The sequence below is a fragment of the Daphnia pulex genome, chromosome 7, assembly GCF_021134715.1.
Source record: "Daphnia pulex isolate KAP4 chromosome 7, ASM2113471v1".
Taxonomy (NCBI): Eukaryota; Metazoa; Arthropoda; class Branchiopoda; order Diplostraca; family Daphniidae; genus Daphnia; species Daphnia pulex.
The window spans coordinates 9,179,235-9,198,562 of record NC_060023.1 but is presented as its reverse complement, the minus strand read 5'-3'; the positions used below and the strand labels follow the sequence as shown (position 1 = coordinate 9,198,562).

The following is a 19,328-nucleotide window of genomic DNA, read 5'->3' as shown; positions in this document are numbered from 1 at the left end:
ATTTGCAACAGGCTCTTACATTCTTCCCGCAGACGTTATACCTATATCATTGCCCACTTGTCCAACGGTGGTACTTAGCACCCAGTAATTATCCTTTCTGGTCATTATTTCTGCAACTGTTAATTAAAAAATTTCAAAGAGAAACTTATTTTTGTTGATTTGACAAACAGACGAAATGATCTTTTTAATGGTGGTAAATCTTCCTTAATATTCGGTGAATTATATTAAAGCTGCTGCTGTGTAATCCGATTAAGTCTAGTTAAATCTATACTTTATGGATTTAACGACAATGCAGAGAATTCAGAAGAATGAATTTATCTTAGCATCTTATTGCATTCAAAACGGCGTGGGATGATGTGAGTTATTTTGGCTGAGGACCAGCAGGAAACCCATTTGGCATTTTTGGAATTATTTTTTAAAATATTCGTGTAGGCGAATTCGGACCCACGAAGTTGAAAAGGATTGCGCAAAAAATGATGTTCGCCCCCAAGGCGCTCATAGCGAAAAGTATGGTCGTAAAAGGGAAGAAACTAAATACAAAACAACTTCGAAAGAATCATTCGCATTTTGAACGTGAGTAGTAATGCTAATAATATAATAATCTACCTCTTTTCGTGGTACGCGTAAATAAATGACTCCTTATTGACTAACGTTATCGCAGGGCTCCCGCCCAGGGTTTTACAACAAGAGTTCAGCGCTCGTCTCCTTTTCGCTCATTTTTTCTCTGGTTATTTGGTTCTTGATGCGATTTTAATCGCAGGCTGTCGTGTTCTCCACGTGAGTTATTTTTGGTTGGCATTTAAACTTGATTGATTGCATATATAGTGCGGTTAGAGACCAGAATCAAGGGCAAAACAAAGCAACCAATGAGCTTGTACACACCAACGTTGGTGTATAGGTACAGTGCGCGTGTTATTATTTCTTTTTATAAAGATGCAATTATATCCGCATGTGGAAATTTGAATTAAAAAAAACTTTGGCAATAAATCATTTGTAACTGTTCTTATAAGATCACCGGGTCCGCTATATATACTCTGCCCCTGTATATTTCCAGGAAATCCCCGCGTTATAATTTCCAGTTTTTTATTTTTATGTTTCCACATAAACTTAACAAGTTATAGTTGCCATTTGATTTGTTTAATTAAATTTTTTTTGGAAAATACTTAAATGTATATGATGAAATAATAAGATGATCGTGAGATTGAGGAGAAATATATTTGGACACAAAAGTATACATGGACAATAAGAAGCCAAAGGGTGTACAATTCGTGACTTTGTCGTCGTACGACGGAAATCAAATCCATCCACCGGCTGCGAACTATTACGTATTATATTCAAATGTCAAAGTTATGGTATATAATGACGAACATGTACACACATTTCTTGGCCTTGAAAATGCATCGTGTATAGTTGTTCACTTCCGCCTGTACATATATACATTTCCGCTTCTTTTCAAACAAGGGTGTAGCATCTGTGAGCAATCACGTCTATTACGCAATCAGTTCCCTTCATCAATTGTCCCCGTCACTTTTTGCTGCGCATTGAATGGACGCGCTGCTGGGACTCCTTTTCGTGCATCTGCGATGCGTGCTGTGGGTTTAGAAATATATTTCCCATTCACAGCCCAGTCAAGATTGGAAAGCTCTTGACTTTCTCAGCTGTTGTATTAGTGGGACTTTCTCCTTTTTCTTTTGGGACACGGCCAGGATGACTGTATAGGTGCGTTTCGGTTTGTCGACTAAATGGCTAACGTGTTCAACTGTCTGATCAATCTTTAGCCCTCGGCTCTCCATCGACAGTGTTGCAGCCGACGGTTTTTTTTAAATCTTTCAATGGCCGTTACTTAGTTTATGTTATAGGCAATCTCAACAAACGAGGTTGGTTGTCTCGGTCAACGCGGTTCTTGTCTCGTCGTCTTCCGAGAAAAATTTAAATACTAACGGGAAATCAAACAGAAATTCACGAAAAAAAAGGCCGAGTTTTACAAGTGTCTGCGTCCATCAACGAAATGTCGTCTATAAGGACTCCCGTTTCATTCGGTCTATCGGCCATTTGTTCTCGATTACGACGCAGCGGACAAATTACCGTTTCGACATACCCTCTCGACACCGCGATTACGACACAGGAAAAATCGTTTTATTTTTTTTTTTGGTCAAGATTTGCAATACGTAATGTTATGTGCTGTGTAAACTGCCGACTTCTGTATCATTCATGTCAAACCCAATTTTTATTACATACGTCGCTGATGGCGTTGTAATAAATAACAGCTCTCAGATGGGCATCAGAGTGTTGCATCTTTTTGCATGTCGACTCGAAGACATTGTTATTAGACACTATAAAAGCTGGATTGAATAGCTCTGAATATTCATAATTGCTGCTCTTCTTTCTCGTCAAAAACCGATGCGCTCGATAAGTATAAATCAACAAATTCGTGACCAAAGGTGTTCTAATTCAGAAGTTGACGAGTGTTGCTGATATGGTAAAAGTTAAATATCCTAATACAGTTGATTATTTTCTCTTGATTTAAAATTGATTTCAATGCAGCAAACTGCTGAAAAAACACCCGGAAGTTCTTTTTTTTGGGTGGTAAATTCTTCGATGGACAATGCTAACCCTGGTGCAACGTACTGCTGTGTGCCCTAGGTCATTATATTAAGATGGTCCGGTCCCTATGGATTTCTTTTTTTTTTTACCTGGGAATCTAACGGTCCCGGAATGGCCGGCGCTGGCCCTAATTTGAAGTGAATTAAGATGAGAAAATACTCACTCTTCGTTTCGAGTTTGATTTGAAACATCCCCCTCCCAAAATAGGTTTTTACTGTTATTATAACAAACCAAAATACTCTTTTATGTTTCTCCTGATGGTCTTTTATGTACATTTATTTCGATTTCTGGGGGTTTTCGGAATCACAGCAAGGGCAAGTTCTCTCTACCAGCAAGGCCAGCACCAACTCTTCCTCTTTCGATGGTTATATAGTCAAATGATATGGCCCAGCAGGAGCAGGTTTCCCTTTTCGTCATTGAAGCGCGCGCGTTATATATTTGCTGCTGAATTGTTTCCCAAAATACTTTCGTCCCGCACAATGGGCGATTGATCAATTTTGACAGGGCCACAATTGATATCGTCGGTATACCGGGCTGGATGATGATGCCTATAGAAATCGTAAATATTCCGAGACGGACGATTTGATGCATTCAATGCCCGTGCGTCGCGGTTTCTTATTATATTATTTTTCTTTCTTTTTTTTCCCACGTTCGGTTGGACGCTCATCGAAAAGGCTACAGCAATCAAATAATGAGCGACACACAAGATCCCACCACCGCTGTGTGTGTGCCAGAGAGAGAAAGTAAACAATTTTTGAATCGCTCGCGCGGTCGATCGCTTTGTGGCGTAGAACAAAACGCAAAAAATTCACTTTTGGTTTTCGGCACCGGTTAACTGGGCAAATCCAAGCCCATAAATAATTTTTTTTTTTTTTAAGAATTGTTTGCTTTGTAAAAAAAAAAGAAATATTTACAGAGATATGACGTCAACTCAATGTGCATTCATTATTGACTTTGTGTCGAGTTCCACAAAGGAGGCGAATAATACAAATATTGACATAGACGGATGACGTAAACCGAATAAGCGGATTATCGTTAGTCATTATTTATACTCAGAAATAAAAGTATGTTGACTCTTGCGAAAATAAAAGCTACACAACATGTGGAATTGAATCAGGGCTTTTTCTCTGACGACTGAAACTGGTAGAGGATGACGAGATACGTTAGTATCGTTCCTATCAACTGCGAAACGAATAAACTAAATCGATGTAATAATACAATCTGAAATAATTAGACACTAAAATGAAAATCGCTCATCTGATATCGACTTTTACCTTTGGCAGCAGCCGAAAGTTGACGTCAAAGTAGCCCAGTGAAGATATTTGTGGCAAATTTTTGAACGTGTCCAGCGCTAAAAAATGTACCTTAAATAACATTAACAGACTTAAACACATCTATAGTAATACTTTACCATGCAAAATAAAATATTGTACGAACTTGTTTTTGAAGATGGAATTGGACACAGTTGATTTTTCGCAATAAAATAACCACCTTGAAGGCCTGCAATCAAAATAGCTACTTATTTGACATTTCTACCTGAAAATGAACATACTTTGCGATAAATTTCAGTCGGAGTCCAGACGATGAACCAGAAGAAAACTAATTTTCGTAGGACATTGACTAAATATATTGTTGCCCCTAGTCGAGTCAAGCTCGAAATATGATTCCAAGTGTAGAACAAGTGGGAAATCAAATCGACAAAGAAGTGGGTGACGGATATCAAAAGGATCAGCCCGAAAGTGTCGTTGATGCGATCGACAACTTCTCCGGCCAGAACCAGGCTGCACTTCCACTTGCGGATATTTTTCTCGTTGATTACCTTCGTGTAGTAGATGTCTTTTCGAATTTCCTCGTAAAATAAGGAACTCAGCCAGGCCACAGAGCAATACAAAACTAGCGCGCTGATTGGCAATATCTTAGAGAAGAACGCTAATACGGTGATGCATTTGCGGTAAGTGGAATCCTTGGCAAAGTCCGGAAGGATCGCCGAAAAAATGAAGAGTGTGTTACAGATTTCCTAGATAAATAAATGCATAATAAACAGTGAAGTGAAAATATTAAAAACGTCTATAACTATTTATATACCCACCAGCAGCGGAGACAAGAAACCAATGAGCAATAATTTGCGCAACAATTTGTGATTGAATAATCGGCAATAATCTGAATCGAATTTGACGATGTGACCCCACAGAAGCTGCCATTGGTTTCTAGCGACGTAAAAGATTTGATGGGAAACTAAAACTATGAAACAAAAATTATTCACGTAGTCTATCCCGATATTCCAGTCTAAGGTGGCGGACGCGGACAATTTGTTGGCCAACAATTTTCGAAACGTATCCAAGTTGTTATCGATATGGGCCCAGGTGCCCAGCAACAGCATGACAAGGCCATAGCGTCTTATTGATTTCCGGCTGGTAGGATACAGATCGATTCCCAGGATTCTCATCCAAATGAAAAGAGGTCGGAAACACCAGGAAATTCCAGCAACCGGATCGGTGGCAACAAAATTGTTTTTTAAGGGCGAGAGGACTACTAAATGCATTCAAACCAGTTGATAGCTACTCTGTGATATCAATGAAAGCATACAGAATTCTTATTTCTTAAAACTTCAAGAGTGCACGGGGGGAAACGAAAATAGACGTGTATTATCCAGTAGTTGCCGAAGTGGTCTGCATGACAATTTGGTAAAAGCATTTGTGATGTTAGCGTGTTCGTTTATTGATTTCTGATATCTCGAATGGACTTTGCGGGGGCTTGTATAGAGGAAGGTGTGGTATGGACAAGTTATAAGGCAATTAATAAGTTATACTAAAGCCATTATTTCTAGATTATAGAAAATTAAAACCAATTTTTTAGATGCCTAACTGTACAAGACATTCTGTTCAGGTTCAATCATTAGTTTCCGAAGTTTGAAACTGATAGAGAATTCCCAGGTATGTTAAAGTTGTTCCAATCAGCTATAAGAAAACATTTTTCACTATATGAGATGCGACACATATTGTTTTAATTTTATTTGATACGAACCTTTGGGATTAACTGGACATTGACATCGAAATAATCCAAGGCGGAAATACAAGGTAAATTCTGAATGATGTCCATTGCTAAGAAAGAGACCTAACGGTAAGTGATAACATAATACGCTTCGTTACGCTCTACAAATTGTTTGCGCTAGTGTAATAAAAATGAATATGACGTACTTGTTTTCTCAGATTAGCATCAACACGGTCGATTTTATGAAGGGAAATTGCCACCTGAAAAGCCTGAGAGAAAAATATAAATAGCCACAGGCATCCTCCTATAAACCCATAAAAGTTTATTTATATAAGTTTTCTTTTTAAAAAATAACTTACGCTTTGATGGACTTTTGCGGGACAATAGACGATGAACCAGAGAAGAGAAATCCTTGACGACATGCATATGATTGAAACGACTTCCAATTGGTGACTTAAAATGCTGCTGACGAAATAAAACGAACGTGCAATAAACTCGACGGAAAAATGGGCGATCGACACCAACAGGATCAGTCCAAAACATTCGTTAATTCGATCGACTAATTCGTCGACTAGCGACAGACTGCGCTTCCATTTGCGGATGTTTTCCTTCTTCAAATTAGACAAGTTCCTCTCAACATCCTGTTGAATCACCCCGTAAAAGGCGGCACTTTGCCAAGTAACCGAGCAAAATAAAACTAACGCACTGATTGGCACTATTTTGGCGAAATAAGAGAAAAAACAAACGGAAATTTGGAAGGCGGATGCATGCGGCAAATTTGTTATTTTGGTTTTGAGGTTGTAAATCATTAGTCCGATTTCCTGTAAAGAAGTAAAACGATTTGAATGTATTGGATAAAAGATAAACCAGGGCTATATACTTACAGACAGAATGGGAACGAATCCGACGAATGCGAAGCTGCGACCAATTTTGTCACGATTGCGTTGAAAATAAGCCAAATGAAAGTTCTTCATGACTTCCAAAAGATGAAGCCATCGCTGACTGTGGGCGATGTAAAAAAAAGCTGGGCAAACAACACCCATGAGAGTGAAATGATTGATGACATCAATCCAGACATTCCAGCCAAATGTAACGGATTTTGAGATATTTGAATTCTTTGATCGGCTAGTTACGGGCAAGGTAAAATTATGGAAACTGCCATAAGCCGTTAAGGTGATGCTAGCCCACTGGCATGTGAATAATATTAAAAGTCCGTAAAAGCAAGTAATTTGGCGAAATGGATTACAAATAGGGTTTAGTTCTATCCCTAAAATGCGCATCCATATAAACAGAGGTTTAAAACACCAAGAAATATTACAGCAAGGCCTGCACGGCGGTTCGGCTGGAACGACTTTTTCAACGACCATTCTGGGTATGATATGTCGCAATCTATAACACCAACACAACCTTCACTTTGCATGATACCAACTGTTACTCGAGAGACAATATAAGTTGTAACGGGCATACATAACAGTTGATTCAGAGTTTATTGATTATTTTATGGATGCGTCGCTTGAAAAATTGGTTTTTGACGTAAGTGCATTATTTAGACGTACAGGCTAGACAGGCCGAATATGATGGCCATCTACACCCACGATTCTTGAGAAATAGTTGCAGAGAAAAGGAGATAGGCAGATGATAAATTAACTATACTTAAACTACAACGCTAAGTAGCTATAGCATGCAGTATGAAAAGAATATGGGAAACTATACAAAAAAATTATGAAATGCTGAACTCCAAGGTATTTCTGTCATTATTCAGTCTTAACCATTTTCCGAACTTTGAAACTGACAGAGAATCACCAGGTATGTTAAAGTTGTTCCAATCAACTACAAGAAAACAACGTATTTAAAATTATAATTTTCACTGATGACGCAATTCTTATCTTTTATTATGCAAACCTTTGGTATTAACTGAACGTTGACTTCGAAATATCCCAAGGCGGAAATTCTGGGCAGGCTCTGAATTATGTCCGCTGTTAAGAAAGAGATCTTTCGGAAAGATTAACACACGTACCGTTGTTATGATAAAAATGAGCTTCGAAATAAGCGACAAAATATACACCATACGTACTTGATTTTTCAGATTAATATCAACGTGATCGATTTTACGAAGTGAAATTGCCACTTGGACAGCCTGAGAGCAAACAAATGACACACGCATTTCTTAATGACGTAATTAAGTTGATAAAGATTAAGAATTAAAATATCATACGTCGTTATGTAATTTTGCCGGACAGCAGACGAAGTACCACAGAAGAAAGATCCTCGATGACATGGATATGATGTCAATCAAATGTAGTTGGTTCCTTAAAAGGCTGCTGACGAGATAGAATGAACGTGCAATAAACTCGACAAAAAAGTGGGCTATCGACACCAACAGGATCAGTCCAAAACAATCGTTGATTCGGTCGACTAATTCGTCGACTAGCGACAGACTGCGCTTCCATTTGCCAATGTTTTCCTTCTTCATCTTCAATTTCCTCTCAACATCCTGTTGAATTTCTCCGTAAAAGGCGGCACTCTGCCAAACCAAAGAGCCGAATAAAACTAATGCGCTGATTGGCAATACCTTGGCAAAATAAGCGAATGAAATCAGATAAATCTGGTACGCGGATACATGCGGCAATCTTTGTATAGATGTTTTAAAGTTGTAAATCATTATTCCGATTTCCTATAGAGAAGTAAAACGATTTTAACGGCGACTCAATTAATGGCAACTTTATTTAATTTATACCAATAGAATGGGTACGAATCCGACGAATACGAAGTGACGCACTCGTTCGCCCCGGTTGAATCTACAATAAGCGAAATCAAATTTCTTCATGACGTCCAGTAGACGAAGCCATCGCTGACTGTGGGCGATGTAAAAAAAGGCTGGACAAATAATGCTCATGAGAGAAAAATGATTGATGACATCGATTGTGACATTCCAAACAAATGTAGAGGATTTTAACATATTTGAATTCTTCGGTTGCATGTTCGGTAAAGACGTGGAAAATTTAAAGTAATTAGCAGTTAAGCTTAGATTAGCCCACTGACATAATAATAACATTACAAGACCGTAGAAAAAGATAATTTGACGATATGGATTGCTAGTAGGATCGAGCTCTATCCCTAAAACGCGCATCCACATAAACAGAGGTTTCAAACACCAAGAAATGTTATGGGGTGGGACGACTGGAACGACAGGGACCACTTTTGTTACGACCATCCTGGGTGCTGAAGGCTTCCTCTATAATAACAAGCTATAACGTTTATATTTTGCTTATAGCTGAAAAGCAGTTATATGCGAAGTCAATAGTCACGCTACATTGCATGAGGTATGAAAACTGAAAAAGTGTGGCAATTGACAAACGGACATACTCAGGTTGGATTGGTTGAATCACAAAGTTTATTATTAATTTCATGCTGCGTGCATGTGTTGCGCTATATACTTGAGAAATTGGTTTCCACGGTAACTGCGTAGATATATTTGCATGGTAATTCATTGGGACTGACGGTCAAAGCGCAGTAAAACATATTGCTCGGATAAAACATACTGCGCACTGACCCAATATCATGTCATGATTTAATTGATATACATCAGCAGTAATTATAACCTGCACCAGTTTTATTTGTACTTTTCTGGCTCTTTTTTATACTGAGAAAGAAAGCAAATATGCGCTAGATAGTAATATTTATTGATCTCTGATCTCAAATGGAGTTTGTGGTGGCGTGTTATAGGGCAAGCCAGGAGTGGGGTGTTAAAAATTTAATCAGCAAGCAGTGAACATCTTAACAATCTAGATGGGTCCAACAAGTTAATTTCTCCAATACAGTACACTTAAAAAATAGTGGCATAAAAAAGGAGGTGGCCAAAGGACGCTCGCCAAATACCGTACTAAATTGGCACCCTAAACTATACGCTTTTACACAGCTCTATTAAGCAGTATATGACAAAAAAGCCCAACATTTTGAAGTGCTGCTGAACTGCAGGTCTATTCCTGGCAGTATTCAATCATTATTTTCAGAAGTTTGAAACTGACAGAGAATCACCAGGTATGTCAAGGTAGTTGCAATCAACTACAAGAAAGCAGCAATGAATTAAGCTTCATCACTGATGATCCAATTCTTATCTTTTATGCAAACCTTTGGTATTAACTGAGTGTTGACTTCAAAATATCCCAAGGCGGAAACTCCGGGTAGGTTCTGAATTATGTCCGTTGTTAAGAAAGAGATCTTTCGGAATATAAAGATTTTATAACACACTGGTTAATGTTATGCTAAAAGTTATTAACTCTACGACAAAATTCGCAACGTACTTCATTTTTCAGATGAATGTCAACGTAATCGACTTTACGAAGGGAAATGGCCACTTGGACAGCCTAAAAGCAAACAAATAATAAATGTAAGCATTCTAAAATGATCTAAATAAGAAGTGAAAAGTAACATCAAATTCTTAGCCTATACGTTGTCCTGAACTTTTGAGGGACAACAGACGAAGTACCACAGAAGAAAAATCCTTGATGACATGGTTATGATGTCAATCAAATCCAGTTGGTTCCTTAAAAAGCAGCTGATGATGTAAAACGAACGTGCAATAAACTCGACGAAAAAGTGGGCTATCGACACCAACAGGATCAGGCCGAAACATTCGTTAATTCGGTCGACTAATTCGTCGACTAAATTTAGACTGCGCTTCCATTTGCCAATGTTTTCCTTCTTCAGCTTCAATTTCCTCTCAACATCCTGTTGAATTTCTCCGTAAAAGGCGGCACTCTGCCAAACCAAAGAGCCGAATAAAACTAATGCGCTGATTGGCAATACCTTGGCAAAATAAGCGAATGAAATCAGATAAATCTGGTACGCGGATACATGCGGCAATCTTTGTATAGATGTTTTAAAGTTGTAAATCATTATTCCGATTTCCTATAAAGAAGTAAAACGATTTTAACGGCGACTCAATTAATGGCAACTTTATTTAATTTATACCAATAGAATGGGTACGAATCCGATGAATACGAAGTGACGCACTCGTTCGCCCCGGTTGAATCTACAATAAGCGAAATCAAATTTCTTCATGACGTCCAGTAAACGAAGCCATCGCTGACTGTGGGCGATGTAAAAAAAGGCTGGGCAAATAATGGCCATTAAAGAACAATTATTGATGACATCGATTTTTAAATTCCAGCCAAGTGTAGTGGACGTTGAAATATTTGAATTGTTTGATCGCTCGGTTATAGGCGAGGAAACAATGAAGATATTGCTGTTAGCAGATAAGTTGATGCTGGCCCACTGACATAATAGTAACATGATCAGACCGTAGATAAAGATAATTTGACGATATGGATTGCTAGTAGGATCGAGTTCTATCCCTAAAACGCGCATCCACAAAAACAGAGGTTTAAAGCACCAAGAAATGTTACGCGGTGGGACGACTGGAACGACAGGGACCACTTTTGTAACGACCATCGTAACGACTTGGGTGATGAAGGCTTCCTCTATAATAACAAGTTACAACAAAGTTTATATTTTACTTATAGTTGACAGTTATTTGCGAAGTCATGCTACATTGCATGAGTGAGGAAAACTGAAAAAGTGTTGCGCCTACAGTAAGCGTTCAGCCTACATCGGCTGGATCAGAGTTTATTATTAATTTCATGCGTGCATATATGTGTTGCGCTACTTGAGAAATTGGTTTCCGCGGTAACTGCGTAGATATACTAGTTCCATATAATTCATTGGGACTAATAGGATGCATCCTTCGTCGATGGAAATGTCAAGCGCTTCTCTCTTGATTGTTGAAAAGGTTAGCACGCATATAGAAGGTTTAAAGTAATGCAATCCCGGATAAAACATATTGCACCGACCCAATCCAAACTCATTTATAATTTAATTTACGGTGTAATTCACCTGCCACTTTTATTTGTACTTTCTGTATTGCACCTAACAGCTATAAAATTTTTACAAGTATGAACAAAGGCCGAGTGTAAACTACAACTGGCAATAAAATTATGAATTTGAAAACTATTTAATAACGCCTTTGCGATCATCAGTCATTTCTCTCCGAAGCATGAAACTGGTAGAGTATAAAAAGGTACGCTAGGGTTGTCCCGATCAACTATATAGGAAACGTGGAAAATGTTATCCAACAAATTATTATTAATTATTTTTTAAATCATTATTTTTTAAATACCTGTGGTATTAAATGAAGGCTCACGTCAAAGTGACCCAAAGCCGATATTTTGGGCAAATTTTGGACTATGCCCAGTGCCAACAACGAAACCTTGGATCAAATCACAGATTATTATACCTCCCTAAATCACCAAGACGTAATAAATGCCAGCAACAAACTTGATTTTGCAGATTATTATCAACACTGTCGATTTTGCGAAGTGATTTCGCTACTTGAATAGCCTGAAACAGATAAAGGAATAAACTTAAGTTGTCCCACATTCCCTTCAGATGAGTAAATGACTACCCGGTGGTGAATTTTGGCGGGGCTGTACGCGATGAACCAAAGGAAAAGGACTTCCGAAGACATGCTGACAAGCGTAATACAGTCGGGTTGATTGGTCATCGAAATGCTGTTGACGAGGTAAAACGAGCGTGCAATAAATTCGACAAAGAAGTGGGTGATGGATATCAAAAGGATCAGCCCGAAAGTGTCGTTAATACAATCGACAACTTCTCCGGCCAGAACCAGACTGCACTTCCATCTGCGGATGTTTTCCTGATTGACCTTGTAGGTCCTTTCGATGTCCAATCGAATCTCTTCGTAAAATAGAGAACTCAACCAAACCACCGAACAATACAAGACCAGCGCGCTGATTGGCACGATCTTGGCAAAATAAGCAGTGGCGGTAACAAATTTCCGGTAACTCGTTTCATTCGCGAAATCTGGTATCTTGACTAGTAGATTGTAAATTATTATCCCAATTTCCTGAGTCAAAATATCAAATCAATTAAATGAAAATGACATGTTTAATACTACTTAAATACACTTACCGCTAGTATAGGGAAGAATCCAATCAGCAGAATTTTTCTCAATTTCTCGTGATTGAGTTTGCAATAAGCGAAATCAAATGTCTCCATCACGTTCCAGAGGCGCAGCCATTTGTGGTGAGCCATGTGGAAAAACGTCGGGAAAACAATGGCAATAAAACAGAAATGATTCAACGTATCAATTCGGGCGTTCCAGCTCAGAGTGGTGGACATTGAGACGTTCAGCGCGTTCGTCGACTGCTGCTGGGTGAACGGGAATGAGATTTTCCAGAATTTAATTGCAATAAAGTCAATGCTCGCCCATTCGCTCATGAGTAACAGCAAAACGCCGTACACGTTGATGAATTTACTGAATCGAAAGCACTTGTGGTAGAGTTCAATTCCCAAGAGGCGCATCCAGATGAAAAACGGCTGGAAACACCAAGAGACGTTGCCATTATTCGATTCCTGAACCGCTGATGGGGACACTTTGTTCCCCTCCATGGCCGGAAACAAGACTAACTCACTTTGACTGCGAGTCCGAACTCTAATAAAGTTTCTGAAGAGTCTCGTCATTCTTTATTTCACTAGAATCAGTAAGCCGCGACAGCACAAGCCAAAATCAGCTTGAGATATTGGATTTCTAGGAGATAATATCGACTGGAGAAATATGGTTTAATCAAAATAGATCACTGGTTGAGTACTGCTACTCTGTGTGGTGTCGGTATTGATTCGGATATGCGTACGGATGCAAAAGGAAACATCTCATGATGAAATGATGAGGATATATGTTTTTAGTCCGCCGTTGCCATGGTAATATCTCCCTCACCGTGTTTTAGTCCCGCCCTTTTATAGTGCATGTCCGGCGCGTGCTGACATTTATTTTGTCCATGAACTTTGGCGAGGGATTTATATAGCCTAGAAATCGTACAGTCATAAGCTTACTAAATTTAGATTGCCATTTGCCGATATGCCATCGCTTTTTAAGCGAAATTATGTAATTAGTTTGAGAATAACAAAATGCACAAAAGTCATAGTTTTTCAAAGAATTATTATGTATTTCAATGTCGCTTCAGAAAATGCGTACACAAGATTTGAAATGTCAGTTTTAGATTTCGACTCATCAGTGGTCACGCCTTTCCATGTCGATTACGTTGACGTTGAAATGGCGGCTCAAAATGGTGAAGAATAAGAGTCGAAATCCAGGATCGTTTAGTCTTTCGTGACTGGACATCGGCATGGGAAAGACAATCATGCGGTTGGCAATTCGAATCATCCACGATTCAAAAAGGCCTTCGTTGACGACTGTTAAGTCCATTTGTTCGACGCGAGGATTTTCGACAGGAGCGGCGGGAGGATCAGGTGTGTAAATTTGGTCGCCAGTCGGTCGAATTTGGATGGTGTGGCGGAAGTTCTGGAACGGTTGCTTGCAGGTTGGGCATTCCAGCTTTATTTTGCACCAGTCAATCAAGCATCGGAAACAAAAGACATGGCCGCAGTTTGGTGTCGATTTGTTGACGTGCGAACTCAGACAAATAGCACAAATGCCGTCATCGTAGGTTTTTAAAGGGCTTCGAAATTCTCCGTTATTCGCCATTTTTCAATCTGATTCGCAATTCACATATTTCGTTGGATTGGCTGTGCTCTTATATCATCTCAGTTGGTGTCGAGGCCTCTCGCAGACGGATTTTCGCGACATTTTTGTAATTTAGCGTTTAATGTTTTACTAGGATATCGGTTAATTTTGTTTCATCGACATCACATTTTTAAAACCCACATTTTTCAATATAGATGAAACCCGTAGTGATTATTAAACTAATTTAAAATTAACAAAGATCAGAGGCAGCTTATCACTTATCAGTGTACCGTTCTTTGCCTATAAACATTTTAAGTCCCAATCAGATTTGCGATTGGCAGATGGCACTGGTTTCCACGTTTATTCCCCCCCCCCACCAACGCCACGTTTTAAAAATGAATTGAACTTAAATATTTTAAGTACTTATAATTGAATCCCATTATAGTTAGTAAATTAAAGAATTTTATTTAAAATATATGTGGTATTTTATTAATCTAATTTTTTAAAAATATGTATCACTGTTTAATTTGCAACACAGCTCCCGAGATTAGCGGTTGAATCTGAATTCAGCACGACTGCACGAGGCACCTCATTGTCAGTATTGTTCGTTGACAGAGAAGGTTGTCCATTTTCGCGGGTTTTTTCTGTGTTGGAACTTGGATGGACCATTTGCTTTGGATATTTGGGCAATTTTGAGTAAGTTCTCCCTTTCTACTTTCTAGTATCATATTGTATTATTTGTTTGTATAAAAAATGAAGTAAAAGGAAAGTAAGAATAGTTAAAGTAGGAGTGTAGGAAGTAAGAGTAGTAGGAGAATATAGCAAGAATAATGTGATAAAGTAATAATGAAATGGAGTAGACCTAGGCACATAGTAAAAGAGTGAATTTTTAGTCTTTTACCATGCAGATTTGAGATTTGGTTAATAACTTTGTGGTAATTCATGAAAATGAAAACATTATTATTAGAAGATTAAGACAATTTTGTATTTCAGATTCTCATCGAATGATAAATTTAACATTTTTGAACTGACATGCCCTGTCTATAAGTTACGTGTCTCAATTAAGGCCAGACCATGCCCAGAATGTTGATGTTCAGTTGGTTATTCAGGTAATTAAAGAACCATGTTCGGAAGTTGGTATCGTGATGCAATCTTTCGTGGGTTAACGGTGGCATCAGTAGCACAATCATCCTATTGGGAGTTTGAACAACCCACGTTTGATGCTCCTCTTGGTCCAGGAAAGTTATGTTGATAACCTCTGGCGTTGGCTGTTGGTCGGCAGGAACGAGAGGAGGATCGGGGGTGTAGATCTGCTCGCAAGTCGGTCGAATCTGGATGTCGTGACGAAAGTTCTGGAACGGTTGCTTACAAGTTGGACATTCAAGCTTTACCTGGCACCAGTCAATCAAGCATCGGAAACAAAAGACATGGCCGCAGTCCGGGGTCGCTTTGTTGACATGCGAACTCAGACAAATAGCACAAATACCGTCATCGTACTTCCGAACGTCGCTGGGACTGGTTTCTTCTTTAGTAGACATTGCTTTATTTGATTTATCGTTTGTGGAATTTCAGGAATCCGTGTAAACTCATCTGTGAAACTTCATGACTAACCGAGCTCTTATGTAGACAAGGACGATCCTGGGGCCTTCTGCAAGTGGATTCCCAGGACATTTTTGTCGATTAACGTTGGAGTTTTTACTCATTTTCTGGTTAGTTTAACTGAACCAGCTTTAACTCATTAAAACCGACAATATTCAATTTATTTTACGTAGTTTACGATTAACGTAGTAATTTTAAATTCGGAAAACCGACATCGTTAGGACCGCATATCTGGATAATTTAGTTACTGGGTATTTCGTCTGATCAGTAGAGGGAGCTATTTTGAAATATTATTTTCTTCATCCGATTACGTGTGCGTTAATTTTGTGTTTATCAGACCTTATTCTGCTCTTCGAAATAACAAGGCAATGCGTGATAAAATGGAAAAAATTTTCAAAGATCAAAGACATAACTTAAGTCTAAGTGTAGTATGTAGTTTTGCGCAATGGGGCACGTTTTAAGTTACTCGTGAGTACTTTCATTATCTGTTGTTAATCATGATTTTTTATTGCTCTGCAGTTGCCGACAACGAACTGAGGCCACCAACTTTCACCAAAAGTACTTGACGCACGTTTTCACGTCCTCTTCATGTATGGAAACGAGATAAGTCCGTAAAAAAAAGTGATTAAGTTAGAATAATTTTTTGAATATTCAAGGCACAACCCTGGTACAAATGGTAGTGACGATACTCCCATATCGACGCAAAAAATGGCGTAATAAAGACTTCGCCTTAATCACATTTGACTAACTACCATTTCTGTATAATTGTCGACACAATACCTCTGTGCCGCTCCCCCCCACCGAGGAAATGAAAGTGAGTAAAAGGTTTGCCAAACACTATCATGTTCGATAGAACATTCACCCTAACATTAGGCTACACTGTACCATTAATCATTTCCTCTGAACTTCTAGAAACCTCCAACAACAACAAGATGGCCAGTTCTCTATAAGCATTTAAAACACCTGTGGTATCTGCTTCAAACTGAAACAAGGTTCATCAGTTGTTCAGAATAAGTCGACCACTGAACAGCGCACAACGACAGAACAATGTTGCATCTCACCAAGTATCTGACGATTCTTTTGGTGATATCAGAGTTTACGCCATCTCTGACTGCAGAACCACTTCGTAATCATACTGTTTGCGATAGGTAAAATCCTTTTACGAACTATTTAAGATTTTGTGCAACTGTTAAGCTCAGCAAGAATTAGTGTGTATTCGTAAATTTCGTTAGAGCATGCAAGAGATCTATTTATCTGCTTTACATTCTTTATCATCGTATAAGCATATTTCCGACCACTATTGGAAGGCCGTCAGCTCCCTGTCGCTCTAATATTACCCGTTAAATGTGAAAAAACACAAGTGTGCATTAACGTGCATAATTAATAAGTTGAATTAGGTTATCGTTTTATTTTTGTCTGGCCTTTATGGAAATATGTTTCAGTACGAAATGCGTGTTACCAGACTGTTTATGCATGAGCACAAGCCCTCCAATGGGATTGAATCCGAAGGAAATTCCGCAAATAGTATTTCTCACGTTTGACGATGCCTTGAATTACTGGATGTATCCTACGTACCAAAAAATACTCGGAAACAGAACCAATCCCAACGGTAGGATATTCATTTCACGAACTGGAAATTTTAGTTTAATCTGACGAATATTAATACAGGCTGTAACATCGGCATGACATTTTTCGTATCTCACGAATCAGGAACTGGCAACACGACAAGTCAGAATGGAACAGACTATCGACTGGTTAACGAATTTTTCAACCGAGGCCACGAAATCGCATCCCACAGTGTCACGTATTAAGCATTTTATTATTCAGTTTCGTACGTTCTAGAATATTTTTATTTATTTATTTTTTTTGTACAGGCATAAAGCAGATTTTATATACTGGAAAAACACCTCCGTCGACTTCTGGGAAAGGGAGGCCGGTCGTCAGAGAAAAATCATCAACACTTATGCCAATATTCCTTTTGATAAAATTCAGGTCAGTCCAATAAAACCTTATATTATCGCACTATTGTAGGGTGGTATAAAACTTAATATGCTACTATTTTTTTTTTTACAGGGATTCCGTGCTCCTTACCTCCAGACAGGTGGAGACGCGACGTTCATCGCCCTGAACAATTTGGGAATGAATTTCGACTCATCGTTACCATCAATAAAATTTAGTGATCCTCCCATTTGGCCGTATACATTGGATCACGGCATCACGCAGGTGATGTTCTAACACAGTTTCGCCCCGTTTTATATTTATGTCTTAACACTTTTTTATACGACAGGATTGTGTCATTTCCCCTTGTATCACAGGGAAATTCCCTGGTTTATGGGAAATCCCGTTGCTTGTTTTCCAAAACGGCAATAACGGTTCCATTTGCAGCATGCCCGATTTTTTCTGCTTCCCGTAAGAAACGTGTGGTGGTTTTATACGGTGTTATTGCTTTGTATTGACAACTTTACACGTTTTTCTTTTTTTAAACTTTTGACAGACCGGACTCTAATCTGACCACTGCACAAATTTTTGACTACTTTATGTTTAACTTCCAGCGCTTTAACAAGACTCGCGCACCTTTTGGCATCTTTCAACATGTTTATTGGTTCCTTGACAGCCAGGCTGCTCTTGAGGGATTTCTTAAATTTCTAGACCATTTGGCGACCCTTGACTATGTATACATAGTCCCAGTCAGCAAGGTAACGTGTAAACTAGTCTCACACAACAATCTGAAGTTTAAATTTGATTACAATTCTCAGGGCATAGAGTGGATGAAAAATCCTCAGACACTGGCGCAGATGAAGGAAAATTATATCTTTAGTTGTGATCCTTCTTCCGTCGATCCGGCACCATGCTCAGCACCACAAGTTTGCCATTACGTCGACAAGTCCATTTCAGGAGGTAAACGAACCATGGGCTCTTGCGTTCCTTGTCCATTAAAATATCCTATGCTGGACACTTCCGACGAGCCCATCCCTCAAAGTAAGTTTGACATCAGTTATCTTTATTGTTTTCTCTTATTCTGATTTGTAATCGAATCTCATTTTGTCGAATCAAACAGCTGAGACGACTCCGATTGAAAATTCGCCTTATTTCGATTGCAAGGATAAACAGGACGGCAGCTACCAGAATCCAGCCTCTAACTGTTCCAGAACCTTCTTCATGTGCTCCAACGGAAATGCTTCTCTTTTCGTGAGTGTTTAAATATCCTAAAATTTATATTTAATTCCAATCAATATTAATAATTGCTTTCAAGTACTAATGGTTATTTTCTCCATATTTTATAACACCAATCCGCAGACTTGTGCTCATCCGGAAACCATCTACCGACAAGATATCAAGGCTTGCGATTGGGCGTATAAATTCTCCGGTTGTAAATGATTTTGAAATTTTTATTTTGTGTTTGAATTAGTTTTTTGCACGGAGGAATTTACAACATCGTTGGTACTACATTGTTTAAAGTTATAAACATAATAATGTATTTATTGTGCTGCAGGTGTGCGCTGATTTAAATCTTTTTGAAATGACACGCAAACAAGCCAAAACCGGGATGACAGATAAAACTAAGCATCTTTTACAAGCGTGTTTTAACAGC

The 19,328-nt window shown here is 38.6% G+C and overlaps 2 protein-coding genes across 6 annotated transcripts; one reads left to right on the top strand and one right to left on the bottom strand.

The window, feature by feature from the left end:
• Positions 1 to 11,493: 11,493 nt before the first annotated feature.
• LOC124198023 lies at positions 11,494 to 13,505 on the bottom strand. The gene is made up of 5 exons (XM_046593646.1): positions 12,586 to 13,505; positions 12,059 to 12,520; positions 11,932 to 11,994; positions 11,774 to 11,863; positions 11,494 to 11,698 (listed from the first exon to the last, which is right to left on the bottom strand). The coding sequence occupies exons 1-5, from the start codon at positions 13,135 to 13,137 to the stop codon at positions 11,630 to 11,632; spliced, it is 1,236 nt and encodes a 411-aa protein (XP_046449602.1). The 5' UTR covers positions 13,138 to 13,505; the 3' UTR covers positions 11,494 to 11,629.
• Positions 13,506 to 14,710: 1,205 nt separating this feature from the next.
• On the top strand, positions 14,711 to 19,228 carry LOC124198020 (chitin deacetylase 7-like). 5 transcript variants are annotated; one of them, XM_046593640.1, is made up of 14 exons: positions 14,711 to 14,833; positions 15,764 to 15,846; positions 16,256 to 16,326; positions 16,393 to 16,550; positions 16,649 to 16,884; positions 17,179 to 17,345; positions 17,405 to 17,540; positions 17,611 to 17,728; positions 17,810 to 17,959; positions 18,024 to 18,145; positions 18,231 to 18,432; positions 18,493 to 18,715; positions 18,795 to 18,925; positions 19,034 to 19,228. In XM_046593640.1, exons 5-14 carry the CDS (start codon positions 16,784 to 16,786, stop codon positions 19,112 to 19,114), a joined length of 1,431 nt encoding a protein of 476 aa, XP_046449596.1. In that variant the 5' UTR covers positions 14,711 to 14,833; positions 15,764 to 15,846; positions 16,256 to 16,326; positions 16,393 to 16,550; positions 16,649 to 16,783; the 3' UTR covers positions 19,115 to 19,228. The 5 variants fall into 5 exon arrangements, with proteins under 5 accessions (XP_046449596.1, XP_046449598.1, XP_046449597.1 ...); XM_046593642.1 differs by having other exon boundaries at positions 15,710 to 15,846; XM_046593641.1 differs by lacking the exon at positions 15,764 to 15,846.
• The last annotated feature ends 100 nt before the right edge of the window (positions 19,229 to 19,328 follow it).

Excerpts from the sequence above, each read along its gene's own strand:
- LOC124198023 (XM_046593646.1), bottom strand. The coding sequence starts at position 13,137 with ATGACGAGACTCTTCAGAAACTTTATTAGAGTTCGGACTCGCAGTCAA. Across the intron at positions 12,521-12,585 it reads GATTCTTCCCTATACTAGCG|GAAATTGGGATAATAATTTA; the intron begins GTAAGTGTATTT and ends ATTTTGACTCAG. Across the intron at positions 11,864-11,931 it reads ATAATAATCTGCAAAATCAA|GTTTCGTTGTTGGCACTGGG; the intron begins GTTTGTTGCTGG and ends ATTTGATCCAAG.
- LOC124198020 (XM_046593641.1), top strand. The coding sequence starts at position 16,784 with ATGTTGCATCTCACCAAGTATCTGACGATTCTTTTGGTGATATCAGAG. Across the intron at positions 17,346-17,404 it reads AAACAGAACCAATCCCAACG|GCTGTAACATCGGCATGACA; the intron begins GTAGGATATTCA and ends ATATTAATACAG. Across the intron at positions 17,729-17,809 it reads TTCCTTTTGATAAAATTCAG|GGATTCCGTGCTCCTTACCT; the intron begins GTCAGTCCAATA and ends TTTTTTTTACAG.